The following is a 20,942-nucleotide window of genomic DNA, read 5'->3' as shown; positions in this document are numbered from 1 at the left end:
GGTAGCAGCATAAATAAAATCTATTAATCTGCTCTGAGGACCTTTTGTTACTATTGCCTAATAAATACTGTATATAGAGATATGAGGTCAGATTGTTCAACAAAATAAAGAGGCTTTAAAGGTTTTTTTTTCAGAACTAGCACTAAAGACATATCAAGAGGGTATTGATATGATTACCCGGTAATCAATATCAAATTGGTGGGGTCCAATACCACCAGCAAGCTGATCTGCATTTACCCCGGAGTGGAAACAGTGAACAGAGCAATGATGCTCCCACTCTAACAAATCGTTTGTTCTTCAGGTGATTGAACTGCAAAACATTGCGCTGTATAAGCAAGGGACGAGCAGCCGATAAATGATACTGTGCAGGTAAAACACAATTGTATTAAGAATTGTTCTTTCCAGCCATTTGTAAGCAGGCTGATATATGGGGGGGGGGGGTCGAATGACTTGTATATGTCTCAGCACTCATTAATGGTTCATCAATGGACAGAAATACGCACGCACCATTACTGTGCTCTATGGGGTTTCCATTTTCCAGAACGAATGCCAGAGTACAGCGCAGAAGAGTGGACATATTAATTCTAGTTAATACTGGACTGAACCGTCAGCGCATGTTGACAAGCTGCAAACCTGCAGTAGCGCGAGTCCTTCCACTGGCCGCATTGGAGGGCAGCTTCTCTCTTCTAGAAGAATCTCCTCGTCTTCCAGCAAGCCCTCCTCTCTGTCCAGGAGACAGGGATTTGCTTTCCTCACTAGTGAGAATAGGTTAATTACCACAAATGAGGAACAAATTAATTTCTCAATATACTGACATTGCATCTGTTGATACTTTTCACAACACAAGATTACAGTACTCATTCTTCTTACCCGAGATGAAACCCAAAATGCTCAATAGTAGAAAGGAGGTGATGATAGCCACCAGCACAGCCACATGGTTCCCTGAAATTCACAGAGTTCATTAGTATACTTTTATACTCTTACAATAGAAACAAGTAAAAAAAATCATCACCACTCTGGCAGTTTTCTTTTTTTCCTATATATTGGTAAGTAACCAACAATATTCTAGCTATTGTGTGTTATGTGAGACTAATATATTTTGCTAAATGTGATGTTGTATAATAGATTGGATAATTACTTATTCTTCTATTCAGTAGTTCCTCAAGTTACTTTATTAATTTAAGAGGACCTGTCACCCGGTTAAAAGTGGACAATAGGACCTGTCACCCGGTTAAAAGTGGACAGTTTTTGCTCTTATTTGTTTCCTACAGCTCCCCTAAGCATTCTGGTTTTTTTTTGTTTGTTTTTTTTTCTAATATGGTTTCAGAGCTATGAACCTTGTTATTTATTTCTAATTTTTATAGTCATTACTACCAAAGGACCATTACTTACAGATAGGGCATGTCTTAACCCCTTAACGACCAGGGGTATTTTTGGCTTTGCATTTTCATTTTTCCCTCTCCTTTTTTCCAGAGCCATAACTTTTTTTTATTTTTCCGTCAATATGGCCATGTGAGGGCTTGTTTTTTGCGGGACAAGTTGTACTTTTGAATGACACCATTGGTTTTATCATGTCGTGTACAACAAAACGGGAAAAAAAATTCCAAGTGCGGTGAAATTGCAAAAAAAGTGCTATCCTACACTTGTTTTTTGCTTGGCTTTTTTACTGGGTTCACTAAATGCTAAAAGTTACCTGCCATTATGATTCTCCAGGTCATTACGAGTTCATAGACACCTATGTGTATGTTCTTTTTTATCTAAGTGGTGAAAAAAAATTCCAAAGTTTGTTAAAAAAAAAAAATAAGCGCCATTTTCCGATATCCATAGCGTCTCCATTTTTCATGATCTCGGGTTCAGTGAGGGCTTATTTTTGGCAGGCCGAGCTATCGTTTTTAATGATACCACTTTTGTGCAGATACGTTCTTTTGATTCCCTGTTATTGCATTTTAATACAATGTCACAGCGACCAAAAAAAAGTAATTCTGGCGTTTTGATTTTTTTTCCCGCTATGCCGTTTTGCGATTGGGTTAATCCTTTCTTTTATTGATAGATCGGACGATTCTGAACGTGGCGATACCTAATATGTGTATGTGTGATTTTTTTTCAATTGTTTTATTTTGATAGGGGCGAAAGGGGGGTGATTTAACCTTTTATTTTTTTTCATATTTTTTAAAACATTTTTTTTTAATTTTGGCATGCTTCAGAAGCATCCCATACTTGATTGGCTCTGCTACATATACAGTTGTGGCCAAAAGTATTGACACCCCTGCAATTCTGTCAGATAATACTCAGTTTCTTCCTGAAAATGATTGCAAACGCAAATTCTTTGGTATTATTATCTTCATTTAATTTGTCTTAAATGAAAAAAAACACAAAAGAGAATGAAGCAAAAAGCAAAACATTGATCATTTCACACAAAACTCCAAAAATGGGCCAGACAAAAGTATTGGCACCCTCAGCCTAATACTTGGTTGCACAACCTTTAGCCATAATAACTGCGACCAACCGCTTCCGGTAACAATCAATGAGTTTCTTACAATGCTCTGCTGGAATTTTAGACCATTCCTCTTTGGCAAACTGCTCCAGGTCTGATATTTGAAGGGTGCCTTCTCCAAACTGCCATTTTTAGATCTCTCCACAGGTGTTCTATGGGATTCAGGTCTGGACTCATTGCTGGCCACCTTAGAAGTCTCCAGTTCTTTCTCTCAAACCATTTTCTAGTGCTTTTTGAAGTGTGTTTTGGGTCATTGTCCTGCTGGAAGACCCATGACCTCTGAGGGAGACCCAGCTTTCTCACACTGGGCCCTACATTATGCTGCAAAATTTGTTGGTAGTCTTCACACTTCATAATGCCATGCACACGGTCAAGCAGTCCAGTGCCAGAGGCAGCAAAGCAGCCCCAAAACATCAGGTAACCTCCGCCATGTTTGACTGTAGGGACCGTGTTTTTTTCTTTGAATGCCTCTTTTTTTCTCCTGTAAACTCTATGTTGATGCCTTTGCTGAAAAAGCTCTACTTTTGTCTCATCTGACCAGAGAACAATCTTTCAAAACGTTTTAGGCTTTTTCAGGTAAGTTTTGGCAAACTCCAGCCTGGCTTTTTTATGTCTCGGGGTAAGAAGTGGGGTCTTCCTGGGTCTCCTACCATACAGTCCCTTTTCATTCAGACGCCGACGGATAGTACGGGTTGACACTGTTGTACCCTCGGACTGCAGGGCAGCTTGAACTTGTTTGGATGTCAGTCGAGGTTCTTTATCCAACATCTGCACAATCTTGCGTTGAAATCTCTTGTCAATTTTTCTTTTCCGTCCACATCTAGGGAGGTTAGCCACAGTGCCATGGGCTTTAAACTTCTTGATGACACTGCGCACGGTAGACACAGGAACATTCAGGTCTTTGGAGATGGACTTGTAGCCTTGAGATTGCTCATGCTTCCTCACAATTTGGTTTCTCAAGTCCTCAGACAGTTCTTTGGTCTTCTTTCTTTTCTCCATGCTCAATGTGGTACACACAAGGACACATGACAGAGGTTGAGTCAACTTTAATCCATGTCAACTGGCTGCAAGTGTGATTTAGTTATTGCCAACACCTGTTAGGTGCCACAGGTAAGTTACAGGTGCGGTTAATTACACAGATTAGAGAAGCATCACATGATTTTTCGAACAGTGCCAATACTTTTGTCCACCCTCTTTTTTTATGTTTGGTGTGGAATTTTATCCAATTTGGCTTTAGGACAATTCTCTTTGTGTTTTTTCATTTAAGACAAATTAAATGAAGATAATAATACCAAAGAATTTGTGTTTGCAATCATTTTCGGGAAGAAACTGAGTATTATCTGACAGAATTGCAGGGGTGTCAATACTTTTGGCCACAACTGTATACTCTATGCATTGTGTTTTTGACTCTTTTTGCAACTTTTCTTTTTGTAACCTTACACTAACATTTTATTTCTTAATCAGCCACTGGGAGTAGCATGTCTCAGCAGAGGGGAAAGCAGTCATCAAAATCTGAAGAGAAGAAAAACAGGCCATTGTGGACCACGGGGGAAAAAAAGAAAAAAAGGCGGATTCAAGTAAGTACCTGTATCGCTACTCCTCAGGGTCTACATGTTATGAAATTAGAGAAGATGGATGAACCATGGCTATCAACAATGGCTGGTGAGTTGAACATAGGGCAACAAGGATTCTACCTAGTGTTGGAAGAGGGCTGCATCAACAGGCAGCTCAGGAACCCAACCAAGTTAAAGCGGTTTTGCAGGCTAGGACACATTATTGGAAGCAATATACAGAATCTTAAAGGGGTTGTCCAGGCTTTTCACATAATCTCTCAGTGCATATCTGGGCTGCAAAATGTTGACAAAAAGTAATTTACCTTCTGTGGCCAGTCTGCACGGTTTCCAAGATATGATCTCTTGCTTGTAAGAAAAACGTCTAGGGGGGGGGTGTATTCTGGCACTGAAATGAGAACTGGTCGTTTCCTCCTCAATAGTTTCACTTTCCATAGATCACTGTTCAGCGTGTGTCTGGGGGAGGAGCAGCTGGGTGGTCTGCTCTCTGCACTGAAGCTGCTAGAGGGGGAGGATTGGTTACTGTGTGAGGAGGACTAGGCTTGTTCATGTGGTCGGGGAGGGCCTGTTGCTATGGAGGGTGGGGTTGTTCCTATAGAGGTCATGTTTTTAGTACAGTAGGAGGAAACGACCAGTTCTCATTTCAATGCCAGAATACACCCCCCCTGGACGTTTTTCTTACAAGCTAGAGATCATATCTTGGAAACCGTGCAGACTGGCCACAGAAGGTAAACTACTTATTGTCAGCATTCTGCAGCCCAGATATGCACTGAGATTATGTGAAAAGCCCGGACAACCCCTTTAACAGTGTTTAAAATATACAATGTTAAGATTCGGCGTTGTTAACTGGTTTGTGTGGTTGACGTGGTGACAAATGTGCAAAACAGATAATTAACAGGAAATAATAAATTGTATTAGCAGTTTTAGGGTCAAGGAGAATGCTGCTAACCACATGGTTGGCAATGTACGAATGTCTCTTAGAAGGTAATGTGAGCAACTATAGCGTGGGCATTTTAACTTGGAGCAATGACTTCAGGAACAGGTCGGCAGACAGGTGAGAAGATTTAGAAGCAGCTGTGATGTAGGAGTTTAGGTTATCTGGATGCAAGCCAGTGGAATCACTGCCAAGGGCAGACGTGCCACAGTTCGAGGGTTGTTGTTTTGGAATAGTCAGGATTCTACATTGTCCTTGACATTTTTTTTAAAATGCACAATGCTCTAGGTGTGGCATTTTTTCATGCTATTTCACATAGATTTCAGTATAAGAAAAAAATGCATAAAAAACACGTGTGAAATAAGACCACCAATAAGTTTGTAAAAGATGGATGAAATTCATATATGACATTTTTCACAAGAACAACAATTGAAAAAAATACAATAAAACCTAATAAAGATTGATGTATGCTACAAATTAAATACACTCTTCAACATTAAAATTACAACACGAAAAAGGAGAAGTCATGGAGATATGGAAATCACAGGATGAACAGACATGTTACTTAAATGCAAATGATGAAAAAATGGAAACAAAATGTTCAAAACATGTTGATTTATTTAATACCGACTAAGAGCACCATGTGCAGAAATCCCCGCATTTAGGGTCACATTAGCGTTTGAGTCCACAGCGTATCATCCGCATGCACAAACGCATGCAAAAACACATGTAAAACGCATGTTTACGCAGCGGTTTTTATCCGCATCATCTTACGCATGACGGAAAAAAAAGATGCGTATGCATGCGTTTGTATATGTTTTTGCATGCGTTTGCGTTGTTTATGTGCATGCGGTCGATATGACACCAGACACCCATTGGCCGTGTCTCATGGGATTTCTATATATAGACACACTGCACAGATGAAATCCTTGTCTTTTGCAGCTGTATTCAAGATGAATCTTAGCGTGGAGAGCTTCCTTCTTCATCTTGATTTGAAATTGGCTCTTGCCTTTGCTTGTGAAGAAGAAAGAAGAAGAGAAAGACGGAGAAGACGTTGTCGTCGCTATTGTCAACACCTCATCTTAGAAGTCCGAGAGAGCTGCGGAGCCTACCACTCCTTGTACACTGAGCTGCGCGAAAACCCGGAGAAGTTTTTCGAGTACACGAGAATGTTGAAACAGAGCTTCAATGACTTGCTGCTACGTGTCTGAGGATCTATCACCAGGCAGGACACACAACTATGTCGAGCAATTCCTACTGAGGAACATCTGTTGGTCACCCTGAGGTACGTAATTTTGAAAAACAAACACATGTCGTTATTATTATTGTTGTTATAAAAGCCATGAACTTATTTTTTTTCCATTCTCTGTTCAGCAGATTCCTGGCTACCGGAGAGATCTTATCTCTACATTTTCAATTCCGGATTGGAGTGTCCATGCTTTCTGGGATTGTTGGAGACACTTGCTGTGCTTTATGTGACGTTCTGCATGAAGAATTCCTCCCCAACCCACAACTGAATTCTGGCTGGAAAATGCTGAAAAATTCCAGGACATTTGTAATTTTCCTAACTGTTTGGGGGCTGTGAAAGGCAAACAAATTTGGATTAGGAAACCTGCTGGAAGTGAATCCAAGTATTTCAATTACAAAAATACTTTTCCATTGTTTTCATGGTGATTGCAGAATCTGACTGTCGATTTGTCGCCGTGGACGTTGTGTCATTTGGACGAGGAAATGATTCACAGACTTTCAAAAACTCTGATATGGGCCAGCGTTTGTATGGGAATAATTTCAATTTTCCACAGCCACGACCTCTTCCGAACACTGAAGGACCGCCAGTGCTGTTTGTTGCGGTTGGGGATGAGGCATTTCAAATGTCTGCCAACCTCATAAAACCGTACTCAAGTCGTGACTTGAATCACACCAAAAGGATTTACAACTACCGACTGACAAGGGCACAAAGAACTTAGTAGTGTGCCTTTGGATTGCTGGTATCTAAATGGTGCATTTTGGGAACAGCCATCAATCTAAAAATTGAGACAATTGTTGAGGTTGTGAAAGCGTGTGTTGTTCTGCACAATTACATCTGGTGAAAAAGCGACAATTAGAACTTGACGAACCTGTTCATACCACATTACAGGATTACCAAAATCACCTGCTGAGGACTAGTGGAAGTTGCCCAAATGAGAGATAAATTTGCTACCTACTTTGTTTCGAATATTAGACGTGTGGTATGGCAAGACAAAATGGTTTAAGATGCTTAGTTAAATTGACCTGTAATGTTATGTACTGGTAATGTTTGCTGACTTTAATACTAACACCTTGACTGTAACTGTAATAAACACCTTTACTGTAACACCCGTTAATACTCCACTCAACAATACACACATGTGTCACAATGACCCGTCCTGTGTGACGCGACCAGCAGGTCGGTAATTAAAACAACAAGACGTGGGGGAAGGGGAAACAGTTACAACGGTGGGCCCTGCGATAGGGAAAGGGGACGTGGAGACCTCCTGCACTCGCCTGAGTCAGTGTCCCTAACGCTCCTAACGTTCCCTATGCCGGTTCCGCACCGGGCGCCGCTCAGTAACCTATCGCCCTGGCACACCCTACACCTATCCCTTGCTAGGGAGCTGGGTGGTGCAGGCACTGGCCCCACCGCTGTACTAATACACACCAAGGAAAAACACAAACAGGGGAACACCACTTCGCTTTACTCTGTTGCACTTGCTCCTGGCAACAGAGTCCACCACCAGAATGCAGCTCTCCTCCCGAATAGCTGCCACCAAGTTCTGTCAGAGCGACAAGGAAATCCCCTCTGACTCCTTCCACACCAGGGCTAAGACAGTGCTACAAGGAACGCTCTCCAGCTCCCTCCTCCACCAAGGATGGTTGAAATGAACACTATCACCAACACTGATTGCAACACTTGTGACTCTTTTATAGGTAAGAGCCAGCAATCACACCTGCATTAAATCATGTGCACTTAACTAAAGAAACCAGAGTGCAATGACGCTCACCACCACCGGGGGCAAACTTAGAACAAACGACACCACAGTGCAATAATCCTAATGGCCTCTGGGGACAAAAACCAACCTAAGCACAGAAAAAAAAGGTTACCTGTGCTTTATATCAGTCCTGATCCAGCATGGATCATGACAACATGTTTAAAGAAAGAGATAAAAAAAACAGGTATTGTGAACCAAAATAATTTTTATTAACAAACATAACAAGAGGAAATTTGACAAATAAATAACAAAAGAAAAAAAGGGCTTTACTTTTGGGATCTGCGGGAGGGAGCTACATTATGGACCTGGGGGGTGTCGGGCTGTGAAGATAGGCTAGGAGTGGTTGGGGAAGTTGTTACAGGGGAAGTTGCAGTCAATTGGAGGATTGGGTCAGAAACATTGGCAGAGAAGACATTGGCGGACGAGGACACATTAGGAGTGGAAGTCAAAACAACTTCATGGACATGTTCAGTCTGAAGTACGCATGCATTTCGAATGCATGCGTATGCATGTTCTTGCGTACCAATGCGTTCTTATAGAAAGTAATGCGCTTTTTTGACGCACTCATCCGCATGCCTGCGCATATTTGACAGATTTTTGACGCTTCAAAAAGTGCAACATGTTGCGTTCGCCCCGCCACGCAGCGACGCATACGTACGCATCCGTATGCAATGGCATGTCCCTGCATACACCATGTTAAAGATATGAACTCATGATGCATGCGGATCTTTGCGAATCAAACGCTGTGCACAGATACGCAAATGTGAAACTAGCCTTACATACCTAGGTTGATACCAATGAGGTTATTAATGGTGGTCTAAGGAATATTCTGCCATGCTGAATGCATTTGGGAAACTAATCAAATCCCTTTGCAGTTGCCGACCAATGGCATTCGAAATGTGCTTGATGGAAGACAAGTCGGGAGATACTGCAGCCCATGGTAGCACTTTTTGGCAACGCAGGCTCCCCACATTAGCTTGAGCAACATGCAGTCTGGCCTTGTTTGGTAAAAAAAGCAGCTTCTGGGACTCTTTGTAGAAATGGCTGTATCTCTGATCCCACAACTAAATCAGTTTAGCACTGAGCTTTTACTTTACCTGGAATGAAGGCTAGAGGAGTCTGGCTACTGTACATTATACTAATCCCAAGCGTAGGACCGGAGTGACATCTCCTTGTGAAGGCCTATTCATGGTATTAACCATGCGGTCTCTAGATCAGTCTTCAAATATCAAGGCAAAAGCAACACTCCTCGCTGAAGAGGATGGACTTCCATTCTAGCCTCCATTGCTCCATTTCAGGCTCAGGTCTCTATCTGGAGACCACATGGACAACTTCATGAAGAGGCATTCATCATGGCAGAACATTCCTCAGACAACCATTAATAACCTTGTCAATGGCATGCCAAGATGTGTAAGTGCGTGGCTTTCATACTTGAAATTGAATAAATTAAAATATTTTGAAAAAATATCTTCAATTTTTTTTCAGAATTTGCATATGTTTACCATGCAGATGCTAGGATTTCATCAGCTCACTCAACCAGACGTGTGCAAATCCAATTCTCACTAGACATGTGCAGAGCACAGATCACCACCAAGTTTCTGCCGGTAGACTCCCAGGTGAAAATGCAAATCACTCACTTGTCTAGCTCATGCAAATATTGAATGGAGGAGATGGAAATAGAATAACAATCTTGTCCATTATTAGTGCATCATAAAAACAAGCTGACGCGTGTCAGGCAATACTGCACTTAGTCATAAGCAACCGGGATAACCGCAGTCTTGAAAAGGTCATTCAAAAATTTGGGGGAGATTAACAAGGAGTGGTCTGTTGCTGGAGTCATTGCTTCAAGAGCCACCACACACAGACATATCCAGGACATGGGCTACTAGTGTCACATTCCTTGTGTCGAGCCACTCATGACCAATAGACAACACCATAAGCGTCTTACCTGGGCCAAGGAGATTTTTGGAGATGGAAATTTCATTCTCCAGCAGGACTTGGCCCCTGTCCACACTGCCAAAAGTACCAATACTTGGTTTACAAGCAACAGTATCATTGTGCTTGATTGGCCAGGAAACTCGCCTGACCTTAACCCCATAGAGAATCTATGGGGTATTGTAAAGAGGAAAATGAGAGACACCACACCCAACAATGCAGACGAGCTGAAGCCAGCTATCAAAGCAACCTGGGCTTCCATAACACCTCAGCAGTGCCACAGGCTGATTGCCCCCATACCACGCCGCTTAGATGCGGTAATTGATGCAAAAGGAGCCCCGACCAAGTATTGAGTGCATTTACTGTATAGAAATTTCAGTAGGCCAACATTTTGGATTTTAAAGTAATGTTTTCAAGCTGGTTTTATAAAGTATTCTAATTTACTGAGATAATGACATTTGAGCCATAATCATCTACATTAACAGAAATGAACACTTGAAATAGAGCACTCTGTTTGTAATGACTCTATATAATATGAGTTTCACTTTTTGTATTGAAGAACTGAAATAAATGAACTTTTTGATGATATTCTAATTTTGTGAGAAGCACCTGTATGTGATATCCCACATGTCAGCTTTACAGGTCACCCCCTGCACCACCCATTGTTAGTGAACATTCCCCTTGTCACATTTTCCTATGAAACATATCAAAATCTGTGGTCATTTTCTTACTGGAACTGTTTGCATTCCAAGGTTGCTCCCTCGTAGAGTTCATCCAGTCACCAGAGGCGTTCCAGTGTGCAGATCGCTCTAGTAAAGCTGATAAAAAAAATACAGTCAGAAACAGATGTCCTCCCACAACAGCACCTGTGTTTCCCCTCTGATAAGCATCCCAGTTTGTGTGATCATACTTCTAGCAAAAGAAAACACCATTCATTCTCCAACTGTGTGGACAGCAAGAAATTATTTATATATATATTGTACACTGGCACCTTCATGGTGCAATAAAATAGTAAAGACTGAAAATCTGTGAGAATCTAACTTACCATTCCCCTATCAAACCCTTACCTGCAGCATAAGACTCATATCTGTCTATGAAACCCAGCATACAGTCATTGTATTTATGATTATATTTTTTAGAAATTAATTTGTTATTATTTTTAGACTTCTGTTGCCTTCCTCTCATTTTCCTCATCGGAGAACTATACTTCTTTTCTACAATACAGTAGCAGGGCGGTCACACCAAGGGGCATAACTACAGAAGTGCAGAGGTTAGGATCCAGTCACACTAAATGATGAACCAGCGATCCCGACAACGATATGACCTTGTCATGATCGCTGGTGCCTCACTACATGATCGCTGGTGAGCTGTCAAACAGGAAGATCTCACCAGCGATGAGGACCAGCGAGGACGCGGGTATCCAAGGTAAATATCGGGTAACTAAGCGAGCGCGTCACTTAGTTATCCGCTGTGTACCTTGGATACCAGCTCCCAGCACAAGCACGCAGGTATCCAAGGTACACAGCGGGTAACTAAACGACGTGCGCACTTAGTTACCCGATACTTACCTTGGATACAGCTCCCAGTATCTGCTTACAGCGCTGGGAGTTCGCAGATCGTTTGTCTCCCGCTGCCACACGCAGCGATGCACGCTGGCCAGCGTGAGACCAACAATCAAAAAATAGCCCAGGAAACTCCTGCACAATCAGCGATACCCGGCGGGGGGGGGGGGGGGGGGGGCGGTCGCTGATGCATGTCACACACAGCGATATCGCTGGCGAGATCGCTGATGAGTCACAAAATCAGCGATCTCGCTGTGCGTGACAGGACCTTAACTCTCACACTTGAGCCTAGAGCTGACCTTACACATTAAATAACAGTTGTATGAACAATCCTTCAATTGATTGTTTGTCCGGCACTCCTGTGTAAAGGAGCGCTCATTCAGCAGAGTGCTTCACTGTTTTCTAGGAGAAAATTGTCGCTAGATGGTTATCTCCAATAGAACAAAGCAATCAGCAATACAAAATCATACATGCCTGATTGACATCTCCCATGTCAATTGGTTATCCGGGGCCCCATGCACATTAGACAGCTGTCCAAACCCATCAATATTGGCAAATTCGGCCTTAAGGGTGCAATCAGAAGAGTATATTTTCAGTCTGTATCTTTGTGCCATATGAACAGCGTGCGAACTGATAGAAGTGAATGGGGTAGTCCAGATGAACGTTTTGCATCTAAAAAGTTCCCAGCATGCACTAGTCTCATCCATTTTTAGATCAGTGTTGCTGATCAAACTGAATGAGTGCTTTAAAAATGGATGCCATTTTTAACCAAATTCTAATAATTTTCAATGTTAATAATTGCATTTACTATTTTTTAATTGTTGTAATAAAATGGACATACATACTGGATGAAAAGTATTCTTTTTTTAATGGATTAAAAACAGACGATTTTATTTGGGATCCCAAAAGGCCCCTCTGCCGTATATAAGGAGACTAGTGCGCAGATTACACATCGGTATTGGGATTCCGTCACCAATTTTTGGCTCAACAAGATTTACATTTTTATCCTCCATTCAGAACACTGCCTATTTCCTTCCCGAAAAAAGACCAGATCTATAAAACCATCCATCTCTTTTTTAATATGGGGGGACTGGGATCTAAGAACCCCAAAATTGTTGTTTCCATAGAGACCTATACACACTGTTCTACCATAGGTACACTTATTAAATTGTGACATTATGGATTGAATAGCATTGCAATCAATAATTTGTAATGTGTTTTTATAAGTAATAATTCTAAAAGGGCTATTCTCCTGTCAAACATCTGTCTTTTATGCAGTGGATACAGGAGGCCGAGACTCCAGAAGTAGCTGAGCAGGCTGCGCTGCTTCCATAACTCCCTTACAAGTGAATAGGAGCTGCACACAACAGCTAAATGGTGTCAATAACTCCCAATTAAGTATATGGGATTAAAGATACAGCATATCCCAGTTAATTCCTGAGCACAACCTAATATCACTGTGGTATAGAGACAGACATCTCATTTCAGTTGCAAATAAGCCTTTACTGAATATAGATCATTTTGTAGAGATAGCTACTAAACTTCACATTAAAGATGTTGCCTCATGAAGTCAGACCCTTTTCTACAGATCATTGCCCTCAGGAACTGGCTAATTCCCATGGATCTGGCTTCTGGGACCTTCCTGGCAAACAAATGGAACCACTTCAGAGGAAATAAAGTATTATAAGCAGATGATCCAAATGAATGGCCTACCATGCAATACATGAAAAGTCTGGGCCATCCAGAACTGCAGATGCTCTCACTTAGTGGCCCAAACTCTGGATCAGGCAATTGTGGTATCCATTTGCCTGGCAGGGCATATGGACAGTGGATTTTTTTTTACAACTTTTTTTAAAACCCAGTAAAAATGTTTCTACTTGCAAGGAGGAAGACCGGGCTGCAAGGAAGATCAGACCAGACTGAGCCAAGTCCGGAACTGTCGAGGCTGCGTCCCATGTTGCCCGGGAAAAGGACTAGGGGAACGGACAGGTCCCATGACCCAGAAGGAGGGGACCCGAGTGAACCGAAAACCAAGGGAAAAGCGCGCGAAGTGAGGCAGTTTCCAGTCATCAGGCAGAGTACAGCAGGGTGAGCAGCTCACTCCGCACCCCGAGCGCCAACGCTGCGATGGGCTGCAATTAATTGCTCCCAGTACCACTAACGGGACAGTGAGAGTAAAGCGCGCTGTGCGCCCAGTGACTGAGTGCTGCCCACGTACGGAGAAGCGAGTGCCGGGTAAAGGACAGTAGATTGTGGCCCTCTCTGCCATCTGTTACACATCAGCCCACGTTTAACCCCGGGATTGCTGCAGCCCTGTTTGCTTTGGCTGCACAGGCTCATGGACTAGGGGCTCAACGGGTAAAACTGGAAACCGCCCGTTGCCGCCAGAAGACGAATCATTGTTTGAGGGACCTCATCTGTGGACATCCTCCCGGCCGTTGCTACAACCCCAGCAGAATTTTTGCTTTCTTGGCCTTTTTTTCAGAGAATGTGAATGCTAACACCAAAACTTTTTCTCTACTCATGGTTAGTGGTAGGGTGAAGCCATTTATTGTCAAACTACTGTGTTTTTCTCTTTTTAAATCATAATGATAACCCAAAACATCCAAATAACCCTGATCAAAAGTTTACATACCCTGGTGATTTTGGCCTGATAACATGCAAAGAAGTTGGCACAAATGGGTTTGAATGGCTACTAAAGGTAACATCTTCAATTGTGACCCGTTTGCTTGTAATCAGTGTGTGCACATAAAAGCTGAGTGAGTTTATGGGATCCAGACAGACTCTTGCATCCTTCATCCAGCCACTGACACTAGGTTGTAAGTCATGGAGAAAGCAAAAGAATTGTAAATGGATCTACGGGAAAACGTAGTTGAACTGTATAAAACAGGAAAGGGATATAAAAAGATATCCAAGGAATTGATAATGCCAGTCAGTAGCGTTCAAACTGATTAACAAATGAAAAATCAGGGGTTCTATAAAAACGAAACCACGGTCAGGTAGACCAACAAAAATTTCAGCCACAACTGCCAGGAAAATTGTTTGAGATGCAAAGAAAAAGCCACATATAACTTCAGCTGAAATACTGTAGTCTCTGAAAACTAGCGGTGTGGCTGTTTCAAGATGCACAATAAGAAGGCACTTGAAGAAAAATGAGTTGCATGGTCAAGTCGCCAGAAGAAAGACATTACTGCGCAACTGCCACAAAGTATCTCCCCTACAATATGCAAAACAGCATGGAAATAAGTCTCAAAACTTTTGGAACAAGGTAATTTGGAGTGATGAGACCAAAATAGAATTTTTTGGCCACAAACAAATTATATTATATTTGGAGAGAGGTCAATAAGTTCTATGATGAAAGGAACACCATTCCTACTGTAAAGCACGGTGTAACAACCCTGCTGGCATCACTGCATGGCTTCCCATCTCCCGCACACCAACTTACTCACTGCTCCAGGTCATGCTGTGATTTCTCTCTGCCGCCAGCTCCTTGCCTTGTCTCCTGTTTGCTATGTTCATGTTTCCTGACTGTGTGTATAGGGGGGGGCGGCGCCAGAACTCTGTTTCTTATGGAGTCAGGGTGCACCTGGCTAATGTGTCCTAGAGCCCTCTACTATTTAGGGCTGCCCCACCCATTGAAACATTGCCTGTGCAATGTCTAAACTCAGGTATTGTTTTGCTGCTGAGTAAGCCACTCCCTGTTCTGTGTTTCTCCTTCTCTGGAGGCTACACTCCTAGCTTTGTCTTGTGCTTGTCTGTCTGCCCTCCAGGATGCTGAATATCCTGGTCTCTGTGCTATAGTTCCTGACCTTGTCTTGCCTAGTAGCTCTGTCCACCTTCCAGGAGGCAGTATATCCTGGTCCTTGTGTCTTTGTCCCTGTACCTTGTCTGAACTCTGTCCTACCCCTGCCTCCTTGTCTTTGGCTTCTTTCCCTGCTGTGTCTTTCTCTGTGTCCCCCCGTCCGCCTGCTCGGCACCCTTGCAGCTCCCCCTGCTCGGCACCCTTGCAGCTCCCCCTGCTCGGCACCCTTGCAGCTCCCCCTGCTCGGCACCCTTGCAGCTCCCCCTGCTCGGCACCCTTGCAGCTCCCCCTGCTCTGTACCCCTGCGGCTCCGCCTACTCTGCACTCGAGGCTCCGCCTACTCCGCACTCCTGCCTGTATCCATACCTGCTCCTCCCATGTGAACAGGTCCAAACCTGCCCCGTCATATTCCACTCCCTCCTATCAGTACCTGTACCTGCACCGCCTGTGTGAACAGGACCCTACCAGTTCCTCCATATTTCATTCCTTGCTGCCAGTACCCGCTCCTGCTGTGTGAACAGGTCCCTACCTGTTCCTTCGTACACCACACCTGCCTGACCTGTGTCACAAGCCGTGCCTGCTTGCCCTGGGTACCAGCCGTGCTTACCGTGCCTACCTTCCTGCCTGTCTGTAGCACCTGTCCAAGTGACTTGTCCCCGAGTGGGATCAGCAGCCACAGCCAGACCCACCCTGGAGTGGCACCCGGCAGCTACCTGCCGCACAAGCCTGACCTCACCATCAGAGGCTCCAGCGAAGACCGAGGTAGCTGTTGTTGTCACGCCCCTTCCAGGGTAGTCTGGTTTGTGGCACAGTGGGGCCACAACCCCCCGGCTCGAGCCAATCAGCCAAGGCGCGAGCGTGACACATGGAGGTGGATCGCTGATGTTTTGGGGATGTGTGAGCTACAAAGGCACAGGAAACTTGGTCAGAGTTGATGGAAAGATGAATGCAGCATGTTATCAACAAATACTGTATGCAAATTTGCAATCATCAGCCCAGAAGCTGCGCATGGGACGTACTTGGACGTTCCAACATGACAATTCTGCCACTGATGGCACCCACACTGCCATGCGTTTTGGTAAATCACTTCGTCAGGGGGTTCGAGACACCTAGTCCTGTAGTGATAATCTCCTGCTCGTAAAACACTGATTCTATTAAAGCATCAATACAGACTAATAAGTGATATATTGCTGTAATCAGAGTCTCTGTCCCTATGTTGTGATGCTCAAGGATTACATAGCAAATCATCCTGCTGGATTCACTTTAAGGACATGAAGTGAAGTCATTTAGAGACCATTAAAAATACATTATTGGTTTAAGTCATCACATCACAAAAACAATATCAGAAGGCAAGTAAATGTTCTTCCACTGGTCCACATCAGAATTAAATTTATTATTTTTTTTTTTTAAGAGTTAAACAATTGTTAAAGAAAATGTGTTATAAGAAAAATACCTACTGCTTAAAGGGGTTGTCCACTACTTGACAACCCCTTTTCATTCCGTATGTTTTCCCTCTGTAAAATAATAGCACTTACTCACCTCCGGTGCTGGCACCGTTCCGCTCCTAGACGTGCTGAAGCGTAGACACGCGAAACGGCCGTCATCCTCTTAACTCTCTCCGTGCTCTTCTTTCGTTCCTGTCGTGGCTGCGGCGCAGGCGCACCTCTCTGCCCTGTTGAGGATAGCGCATAGCGTTGATGGACTGCATTAGCTAGCATTCTGCAAGCTAATTACGGTTGCAAATCGCTAGCTTTTCCGAGGGAAATAGGCGGGAATTAAAATGCGTCTTTCTCGCATATTTCCCGCGGAATGGAATTCTGGAATTTCAGCGGAAATTTCCGCTACAATTCCGCAACGTGTACACATAGCCTAAGGGTATTCAATCTGTTTCTTCCATATACTGAGATCTACTTTATCTGCTGTTTGAGTAAAGACTCTTTTGGGAGTTCTGCCTCAGTCTCGGTTTGTGACCCACTGGATCTTATTCGGACCTCCGGTCATTACAGTATAACAGCTGTGATCGGGCTATCTCATATACTAGTAACACCAGAAGCACCAAAAATAACCCCTAAAATTTAGCTTTTAATTCAATAACTAAAAACATTAGTGAAAATGACTAAAAGAAGGAATAGTAGAGGACAAAAATGAAGGGTAAAAAATATTTAGTTCTCTTCAGTTATCACATAATGGGCCACCAACTAAATTGCCCTAGTCAGCCCTAGTTTAACCCTTCCTAGCCGCGGAGGTTGGCACCCTAGTTGTAGACGATATGGCGCCCCCGCTCAACGTCGGTATCCCTAATGGCCCCTACGTCTCCCACATATACAAAAAGGGACACAAAAAAAGGAACACACACACACTTATAATACCGAAAAAAATATATAAAGAGACAAATGGTTTCATAGATAATACTAAATTGCTATGAACTTATCTCGTAGTATTTCTGATGGTATGAAAACCCCAAAAGGAACTTACAGTGGGGCAAAAAAGTATTTAGTCAGTCAGCAATAGTGCAAGTTCCACCACTTAAAAAGATGAGAGGCGTCTGTAATTTACATCATAGGCAGACCTCAACTATGGGAGACAAACTGAGAAAAAAAAAATCCAGAAAATCACATTGTCTGTTTTTTTTCATTTTATTTGCATATTATGGTGGAAAATAAGTATTTGGTCAGAAACAAGCAATCAAGATTTCTGGCTCTCACAGACCTGTAACTTCTTCTTTAAGAGTCTCCTCTTTCCTCCACTCATTACCTGTAGTAATGGCACCTACTTAAACTTGTTATCAGTATAAAAAGACACCTGTGCACACCCTCAAACAGTCTGACTCCAAGCTCCACTATGGTGAAGACCAAAGAGCTGTCAAAGGACACCAGAAACAAAATTGTAGCCCTGCACCAGGCTGGGAAGACTGAATCTGCAATAGCCAACCAGCTTGGAGTGAAGAAATCAACTGTGGGAGCAATAATTAGAAAATGGAAGACATACAAGACCACTGATAATCTCCCTCGATCTGGTGCTCCACGCAAAATCCCACCCCGTGGGGTCAGAATGATCACAAGAACGGTGAGCAAAAATCCCAGAACCACGCGGGGGGACCTAGTGAATGAACTGCAGAGAGCTGGGACCAATGTAACAAGGCCTACCATAAGTAACACACTACGCCACCATGGACTCAGATCCTGCAGTGCCAGACGTGTCCCACTGCTTAAGCCTGTACATGTCCGGGCCCGTCTGAAGTTTGCTAGAGAGCATTTGGATGATCCAGAGGAATTTTGGGAGAATGTCCTATGGTCTGATGAAACCAAACTGGAACTGTTTGGTAGAAACACAACTTGTCGTGTTTGGAGGAAAAAGAATACTGAGTTGCATCCATCAAACACCATACCTACTGTAAAGCATGGTGGTGGAAACATCATGCTTTGGGGCTGTTTCTCTGCAAAGGGGCCAGGACGACTGATCCGGGTACATGAAAGAATGAATGGGGCCATGTATCGTGAGATTTTGAGTGCAAACCTCCTTCCATCAGCAAGGGCATTGAAGATGAAACGTGGCTGGGTCTTTCAACATGACAATGATCCAAAGCACACCGCCAGGGCAATGAAGGAGTGGCTTCGTAAGAAGCATTTCAAGGTCCTGGAGTGGCCTAGCCAGTCTCCAGATCTCAACTCTATAGAAAACCTTTGGAGGGAGTTGAAAGTCCGTGTTGCCAAGCGAAAAGCCAAAACATCACTGCTCTAGAGGAGATCTGCATGGAGGAATGGGCCAACATACCAACAACAGTGTGTGGCAACCTTGTGAAGACTTACAGAAAACGTTTGACCTCTGTCATTGCCAACAAAGGATATATCACAAAGTATTGAGATGAAATTTTGTTTCTGACCAAATACTTATTTTCCACCATAATATGCAAATAAAATGAAAAAAAAACAGACAATGTGATTTTCTGGATTTTTTTTTCTCAGTTTGTCTCCCATAGTTGAGGTCTACCTATGATGTAAATTACAGACGCCTCTCATCTTTTTAAGTGGTGGAACTTGCACTATTGCTGACTGACTAAATACTTTTTTGCCCCACTGTATCTCGGAGTCAAAAAAATGATAGATGGGGTTAATATCAGGCAGCTTAGAGAAGGACTTATCTCGTAGTCACAAAAATGCTAATAAGCTGCAAATGGCAGACCCAATTACCAAATAGCAAAATTATTAAAAAACGGCTACAAGAAAATTCAATGAAAAGCACATATACTGATTTATTTGTCCAGAACCCCGGACAAACGTTGGAAAGTAGTACAAAAATTGTACATTAAAGGCAGTAAAAAAAGAAAAAAAGCAGCCTATGTAGCACATACGGCGGCCGTTACCTTGCAAGTGAGGGTAAAAATCACCCTATTTCACAGGAATACAATATTCAACTCGAATCCAATATCAGTGCGTAGAACAAAACACACCAAAATGTGCTACCTAACAAAAATCATATGTAAAAATAAATGAAAAAATGAGGCTACCATATTCATCTCAGATTATGCAGCGTGGTACACCGATATTCAAGTAGCAATGCATACAAAGTCACATAGCATAAGTGGGGTCTCATTACTCCTGGCCGAAAGAGCACTACAGTGTGCTCTTTCGGCCAGAGGTAATGAGACCCCACTTTTTGACCCCTGATGAACCCTCAGCGGACTAAGAGGGGGAAACGCGTCGGGTTTCCATATGCATCAAGTGGCTGATAAGTATAATGTTGTACATTATTTTTGGCAGATCCCTCTGTGGTACTATCCAGATTTAATCTACTGAGCAATTATGCGGCCGCCGTATGTGCTACATAGGCTGCTTTTTTTCTTTTTTACTGCCTTTAATGTACAATTTTTGTACTACTTTCCAACGTTTGTCCGGGGTTCCGGACAAATAAATCAGTATATGTGCTTTTCATTGAATTTTCTTGTAGCCGTTTTTTAATAATTTTGCTATTTGGTAATTGGGTCTGCCATTTGCAGCTTATTAGCATTTTTGTGACTACGAGATAAGTCCTTCTCTAAGCTGCCTGATATTAACCCCATCTATCATTTTTTTGACTCCGATATAAGTTCCTTTTGGGGTTTTCATACCATCAGAAATACTACGAGATAAGTTCATAGCAATTTAGTATTATCTATGAGACCATTTATGTCTCTTTATATATTTTTTTCGGTATTATAAGTGTGTGTGTGTTCCTTTTTTTGTGTCCCTTTTTGTATATGTAGGGAGACGTAGGGGCCATTAGGGATACCGACGTTGAGCGGGGGCGCCATATCGTCTACAACTAGGGTGCCAACCTCCGCAGCTAGGAAGGGTTAAACTAGGGCTGACTAGGGCAATTTAGTTGGTGGCCCATTATGTGATAACTGAAGAGAACTAAATATTTTTTACCCTTCATTTTCGTCCTCTACTATTCCTTCTTTTAGTCATTTTCACTAATGTTTTTAGTTATTGAATTAAAAGCTAAATTTTAGGGGTTATTTTTGGTGCTTCTGGTGTTACTACTGATTATATAATCCCATTGATTAATTCTGAGGTCTGTTTTATCTCATATACTAGCCTGTTTGGACAGGCCTACTACACTTTTGTGCACACAGAAGGATCACTAACAGAATCGTT

General features: G+C 42.8%; 1 protein-coding gene across 1 annotated transcript in view; it reads right to left on the bottom strand.

The window, feature by feature from the left end:
- The window catches only part of AMHR2 (anti-Mullerian hormone receptor type 2), a 94,778-nt gene that overhangs the window by 46,290 nt on the left and 27,546 nt on the right, over positions 1–20,942 (bottom strand). Inside the window, exons 4-6 of the mRNA XM_073546205.1 lie at positions 10,674–10,760; positions 871–942; positions 634–755 (exon numbers count right to left, since the gene is read on the bottom strand). Of these exons, the coding sequence (XP_073402306.1) occupies positions 634–755; positions 871–942; positions 10,674–10,760 (281 nt within the window). The remainder of the gene's footprint in view (positions 1–633; positions 756–870; positions 943–10,673; positions 10,761–20,942) is intronic.

This window comes from Dendrobates tinctorius, unplaced genomic scaffold (genome assembly GCF_039654945.1).
Source record: "Dendrobates tinctorius isolate UK_male_01 unplaced genomic scaffold, ASM3965494v1 ptg000145l, whole genome shotgun sequence".
NCBI classification, from domain to species: domain Eukaryota; kingdom Metazoa; phylum Chordata; class Amphibia; order Anura; family Dendrobatidae; genus Dendrobates; species Dendrobates tinctorius.
This window is presented reverse-complemented; position numbering and strand designations above follow the sequence as displayed.